At 52.9% G+C, this 6,603-nt stretch overlaps 1 protein-coding gene across 1 annotated transcript in view; it reads left to right on the forward strand.

The window, feature by feature from the left end:
- Ralbp1 (ralA binding protein 1) overlaps window positions 1–6,467 on the forward strand; it is a 24,725-nt gene extending 18,258 nt beyond the window's left edge. The window contains exons 5-9 of the mRNA XM_019209686.1: window positions 762–923; window positions 1,924–2,055; window positions 3,884–3,991; window positions 5,530–5,651; window positions 6,254–6,467. Of these exons, the coding sequence (XP_019065231.1) occupies window positions 762–923; window positions 1,924–2,055; window positions 3,884–3,991; window positions 5,530–5,651; window positions 6,254–6,467 (738 nt within the window). The remainder of the gene's footprint in view (window positions 1–761; window positions 924–1,923; window positions 2,056–3,883; window positions 3,992–5,529; window positions 5,652–6,253) is intronic.
- Window positions 6,468–6,603: the final 136 nt, after the last annotated feature.

Below are 6,603 nucleotides of genomic sequence, written 5' to 3' on the forward strand. Positions count from 1 at the left end.
CCTCCCCTCCCCATCTACAACCACTTTATTTCCATCTTTTCATTCTCTCATTTTCTTTTCTTTTCCCTTTTTACTCTTCCCCTACCCATCCACCTTCCCTACACCTTTAGCTCCTTTCTTCCCATTACTCAATGTCAGTAATCTTATTAGGATGTGTATATTTTTAATTTTAACTACTTTTTTTTTTTTGGTACTGGGGATCAAGCTCGGATCCTTGCGCGCTTGTGAGGCAGGAGCGGAACCACTGAGCTAAATCCCCGGCCCTAATTTTAACTGCTTTTTGGCATAAATCTGTTTGTCCATAAGTCATTGTTACTGTTATAAGATTGTGTTTTCTCTAAAGATTGTTTCATTGCTTATGTTGATTATATTTTATAAGCAAGATGTTTCTCAAATTTCTCTAAAACGATCACTAGTCTGGATTTCGGAATGGTCTCCCAGGGTGCAGTGGGCCCAGGGGCCTTTGCCTCTGCAGCCTCCCACCGGCCCTCAGGAGGTCCCGGCAACTGCTTCAGTCAGGTCACCTTACAGTGATAGAGGAGAGCGCGCTTGGCAGTGTTTTCCACTTCCGTTCTGCACGGTCGCTGAGCGTGTGATGTGCCTCTGGTTTACTGTCTCTTCTTAAATTGGCCATTAGCTGGCTAAGCCTGGCTCGTCTCTGCTGAGAATTTCCATTCATGTGTGCAGGGTTCCAGCTTGTGCCGTGCGATGCACACAAATGAAATAACTGTTCTCTTGTAAATCTACTTCTTTTCCTCCAGATCAGCAATCGTGTTCTGTATGTGCTTTTCACGCATGTGCAAGAGCTCTTCGGAAACGTGGTACTGAAGCCGGTGACGAGGCCCCTGCGATGGTCCAACATGGCCACGATGCCCACGCTGCCCGAGACCCAGGCCAGCATCAAGGAGGAGATCCGGAGACAGGTGTGCCACTCGCCTTCCCATGCAGCCGCCGTGCTGCCCAAGCCTGCCCTGTGTGGGGCATGTGGAGCACATATTCTCACGGGCGCTGTTCACGCACAGGTGTCAGGGCGTGTGTGGGGGACTTCAGATCCAAGCACTGCTCTCTTTCCTGTTCTGCTGCACAGTAACACCCGGCTTTATGCTGGTTGCTCATCCCTCTTCAGCCTTGGTGTTCTTATTTATTTTTTGGTACCGGGGATCAAAGTTGGGTCCTTGCACTTGTGAGGCAGGCGGCAGAACCTTGGAGCTAAATCCCCGGCTTATATTTTTTATTAAATTTGTTTTGTTTGTTTTGAGACAGTGTCTTGCTATGTAGTTCAGGCTGTCCTTGAACGCCCCACACAGCCCAGGCTGGCCTCGAACTCAAGGCAGTCCTGCCTCAGCCGCTCGAGTGCTGGGCTTACCGATGGCGTTCTTACTTTAAAGTGCATCCTGTCACGGGTTGGTGTGAGCTCCCAGATGGGAAGATGCGTGAGGGGCTCGGCTTTGCCAGGCCGCAGCGTCACGTTTGCTCATCTAGACAAGGCTGCAGAGATGTAGGGGGTTGTCATTCCCAGGAAGAGACCCGAGATTGAGCCCACAGTACCACTGTGATTCTGACACGAGAAACAGTGCGACGTGTGCCAAGTTAAATAAATTCAAGACTGAGGAATCAGAGTGTGTCTGATTGTTCACGCACACATCGTCACCCCCCCCGCTCCCTCTGCTCATGGCTCCTGCTGGTTGTCGGCAGGGCAGAGTGAGTGGGTGCTGGGTCTGGGTTAGCGGCCGTGTAACCGGTGTGAGTCAGTGAATAGAGCCTCCTTCCCAGGGAAAACTAGCGAGGACGCTTCCTGTCAGGTCCTGGGAAGTACCAAGTGCTGTTCGCACACTCCTGTGGTGTTGGTCTTTAGAGACCACATGCATTATTTTAGACACAATAGGATGTGGGACACTATCAGTGTGTGCTCTTATTTTCTAGGAGTTTCTTTTGAATTGTTTACATCGAGATCTGCAGGGTGGGATAAAAGATTTATCTAAAGAAGAAAGATTATGGGAAGTACAAAGAATTTTGACAGCCCTCAAAAGAAAACTGAGAGAAGCTAAAAGACAAGTGAGTTAATTTATCGTTTTGACATATCATACTTATTTATTTTTGTACTGGGGATCAAACTGTGGACCTTGTACTTGCGAGTCAGGCTGTGGCACCACTGAGCTAAATGCCTGGCTGATGTATCATATTTATAAGAAGATATAAAAAGGATGTGCTGGACTCTTTTATACACTACTGTAAATGATTCCTTTTAAAAGTATTTGTCCATATCTGTTGATGTGAGCTTCTGTAGTGGGAAATGTACCGCTCCAGCATTCAGGATTGCCAGTACTTGAGCTTGCGGTGAGTCAGATACTACATCAGGTTAGACAGCTTTTATTTTATGAAGACGATCTTCCTGGCAGATGTTTGTCACCTGCTTGGTCACACCTCTGCTTGGTGGTTCAGGACATCTCCAGAGCTGGGAGGACTGGGGTCGCCGGGTGGAGGTGCAGGACCACTGTGCCTGTCAGCTGTGCGTGGCGCTCACCATGGGGTGTGTTTCAGGTGCTGCGAGCCCAGCCTCCCAGATCTCGGGGCCACATGACACCCCAGGGGCCGTCACAGCGGGGTCTGAGACAGCGGCTCCCTCCCTCTGTGGTTCTCCTCCTCTTTCCCGTTCCTGGGCAGGGCAGACTGCGGTGGTGGCCGGCTGGTGCGGGGCCCTGGCTGGGTTAGTGAACGCAGCTCTGGCTTTCGTGCTTCTTGTGCCTGGCTCAGGTAGTGAGCCATGCTGTGGCAGCCAGGGCCAGTGTGAAGGGGTGCACCGCCCTATCCAGTTCCCTGGCTCTCCCTTTGTTGTGCCCCATCAAGGGCTCGTGCATGATGAGCCTCACCCACAGCCTTTCCCACCTTTCTGGTTGCTGCAGTTTATGCCTGCTGTCAGCTCACACAATGCTCAAAAGGTTCCATCCTGTTGACTTTTTGAGGACTGCAATTTTTTTGAGACAGTCTTGTTATGTAGTTCAGACTGGCCTCCAACTCTCTCCTGCCTCAGCCTCCCAAGTGCTGGGATTACAAATGTGTCCCACCATGGCCTGCTTAGGAGCACATGACTTTTAAACAGAGTAACATAATCCAAGGTATTAGCAGGCTAAAGTAAGAAAAAAACCACACTATCAGCTTGGCGTTTCCTGTAAACAGTCCACTCCTGTGGTGTAAGAGAAAAGCTGATGCCACCTGAAGTGTGGGCACGTGTGCCGTGGCTCTAGTTCTGCAGGGCCCCGTGCCCGCCTGCTGGTGAGTGGTGGGGTCCTGGCTCTGTCTACACACTGGGGGGTGTCTGTACCGAGCAGCACGGGAGGAGACTCAGCGCTGTGCTCAGTAAAGAAGCCAGAGTCAGAAAGACTCCTTGTTGGGTGATTCAGGTATATGAACCTCAGGAGGAGGAATTGGGGCATGGTGGCACCTATGGGTAATCCTAGCACTGGGAAAGCTGAGGCAGGAGGATCACTGCAAATTCAAGACCCGCCTGAACTACAAATCTCAAAATTACAACAGCAACAAAAAACTCCAGGAAAGCTGGTAGTGATGGGAGCAGGCTTGGCGGGTATGAGCAGCAGATGGCAGGGACCGGGGAGTCTGGTGACAGTTGGCGATCTGGCTGCACGCCTGTGTCAGAACTGAGCTGTGGACCCTGCCAGCCCCTAGGGCGGTGGCCCCAGAGGTGGCGAGTGGTGCAGACACAGACCGGGAGACTGCGCGAGTCCCCGTCCCAGCCCAGGGACAGATGCGCGGCCTTATGTCTTGCTCCTGCCCGTGCTGGGAATGGAGTCACAGACTTACAGTGTGGGCACTGAGCATGTGACGTGCAGGCTGACTGGTCTCTTTCCCCCATCTCGCTGGACAGGAGTGTGAGACCAAGATCGCCCAGGAGATAGCCAGTCTTTCAAAGGAGGATGTTTCCAAAGAAGAAATGAATGAAAATGAAGAAGTTATAAATATTCTGCTCGCCCAGGTAAGCAGAATTCTTTTTCTCTCTTTTATAAGACTTTTACCATCATTTAAAAATTAGTCTGATTTTTTTTGATACTCCTTCCTAAATCGAACTAAAGATTTAGTTATCAAATTAACATCTACTTGACATTGTATACGTGCGGTGGAACAGACATGATTGGGAGTAAGGTCAACAGAGCTGTGGTCTAGAATCTGTCAGTAACTTTGTAACCTTGGAGATGTCAGTCATTCCCTTTAAGTTTATATAGTTGTAAAATAAAGAGCGTGCAGTGGCTCTAAATGTTAAAATAAAAAGTCTGAGCAGCTCAGCTGCAGAATCTTCTAACCGTGATGACCTGCTGGTGAGAGCAGTGTTCTCCCCGCTCTGCCCGCGTCCACCTTCGTCGTGCTTAGCCCACACGACAGCCGAGCGTGTACTCTGCCATGCTCAGATGTGTGTGCCTGTTCCGTCGGTGGGATGGGACTACAGGAAGAATTTAGCTTGGGGTTCTTGGAGGTGGGGATGCAGGTCGGGGCCGAAGCCGGGGTGACAGCCTCGGTTACACAGGCTTTCTTCTCTGGGGCTGGAAGCGGTTGTCGAGGTGAATTGTCTCCTGACTCCTCACGGACGTGAACACCTTCGAGAACCTGCTCAGTTCCAGGCATGCACAGAAAAGGAGCTTGTTTCTCTTGGAGTTTTCTAAGTCAGCCTCACTCTGTTCTGAAATTCCCACGGTTTAACTGGAAACGACAAAGTTCCAGGCTGAGACACGTGTCTGTCCAGGCCTGCAGAGAGCTGGGCATGCAGGTCACCAGAATCCATCAGGGTCTGCTGCTGTCTGTCCAGCAGGGCCCTCAGCTTCTGACGGATGACGTGGCTCTGCTGTCTTTATTTGGTCTTTATTCGGGGTTTCACAGCTGCAGGTGCACGGGATGCACTGCCAGGCGCGGGGCCTCCGGGGATGGGGTTGCCGGCCACACAGTCCCCATTGTCAGAAGGGAAGCCGAGCACCTTTGCATCCAGCTCCTCTTTCCCACAGCGAGTCTGCTGCTCCCTGCGCTGGTCGGCCTGGCGTCTCCTCTGCAGGCTCTAGATCTTGGGCGTGTGGTTGCCAGCTTTCAAAAGCCCAGTGACTTGGCCAGCTTTAGGCGCAGGTCCTCTGTTATGCATGGGGTTTGTTTCCTGTGTCACTTGATCCCGGGGACGGGCAGTGGATTTCTGTACCTTCTTGCCTCTCACATGTGCCCCGGGCCCTCCCTATTGATTCGGTGGAAGGAAGCCCCTTTGGCCCTGGGCGATGCATTTCCAGAGAGGCAGGGTGGCATTAAGCAGGTTTGTTACTTGGACACGTCTTTGTCCTGCCCTGCTCCCAGGCAGTGTTGGCAGCAGGGGCTGCAGCGTCCCAGTGGGTTTCACTGCTGCAAAGCCCCGTCGCCTCTGTCCACCTGTCCCCCGAGGGAGCCTCGCAGTGTGGTAGTGCGCATGTGCAGCACAGATGGGGCCCCCAGGAGGCACAGTTGCCCTGACTCCAGCTGCTGCCTCACTGTAACTCATTTCAGGAGAATGAGATCCTCACTGAGCAGGAGGAGCTGCTGGCCATGGAGCAGTTCTTACGCCGGCAGATCGCAGCTGAGAAGGAGGAGATCGAGCGCCTGCGTGCCGAGATTGCTGAGATCCAGAGGTAAGCAGAGCCCAGGGTGTTCGGTTTCCTAAATGATGGGTGTGGCAGGCACTGTAGGAGGCTGAGTCAGGAGGATTGCAAGGTAAGCCCAGCCCGGGCAATTTAGTAATTTAATGAGACAGCTCCCCACCCTGCAAACTGTTTCAGCTCTCACACTTTCTCGCAAAGGAATTAAGCCTATGAGATCAGTTGTTTTTAATTTAAAACCTGTCAGGTCTTCAGAATGGTGTAGCTGGGTGCTGCAGTAGCACACACCTGTGACCCCAGCACTCTGGGAGGATCAGGAGTTGCAGCTCAGCCTGGGTAACTTACCATGACCCTCCCTCAAAATGAAAAGGGGGCCGGGGATTTAGCTCAGCGGTTCGGTGGCTTGCCTCGCAAGTGCAAGGACCCGAGTTCGATCCCTGGTACCAAAAAAAAAAAAAAAAAAAAAAAAACATAAAAAACCAAAATGAAAAGGGGCTGGGGCACAGCTCAGTGCCAAGGCCCAGCTTCAACTCCCAGGGTGCACATAGGACCCTGATGCAGGTCCCGCCAGCAGTGTATACTTAGAAGGGGTGGCAGGCAAGAGTGCCGTGCAGCGTCCCCTCCTCTGTCCCCAGCCGCCAGCAGCACGGCCGCAGTGAGACGGAGGAGTACTCCTCAGAGAGCGAGAGCGAGAGCGAGGACGAGGAGGAGCTGCAGCTCATCCTGGAAGACCTGCAGCGCCAGAATGAGGAGCTGGAGGTGAGCCTGGGCTCCTCCTTCCGGGAGCTGGGGTCTCCTGCGCTCCCCGGCAGGGAGGCTGCTGGGCAGGGACCGGGACTTCGCTTGTGACCTGGCCACACAGACCTCCTCCCCGGCCGAAAGGCGCGTCATCGGAGTGCCACTTGGGCGGCTCCGTGCTGGGGTGGGCAGCCAGGGACACGCAGAGCGGGTGGGCAGGACAGTGCCCCCCTCCAAGGCTGGGCCC

Source organism: Fukomys damarensis, unplaced genomic scaffold (assembly GCF_012274545.1).
Source record: "Fukomys damarensis isolate Sample0158 unplaced genomic scaffold, DMR_v1.0_HiC HiC_scaffold_30, whole genome shotgun sequence".
NCBI lineage: Eukaryota > Metazoa > Chordata > Mammalia > Rodentia > Bathyergidae > Fukomys > Fukomys damarensis.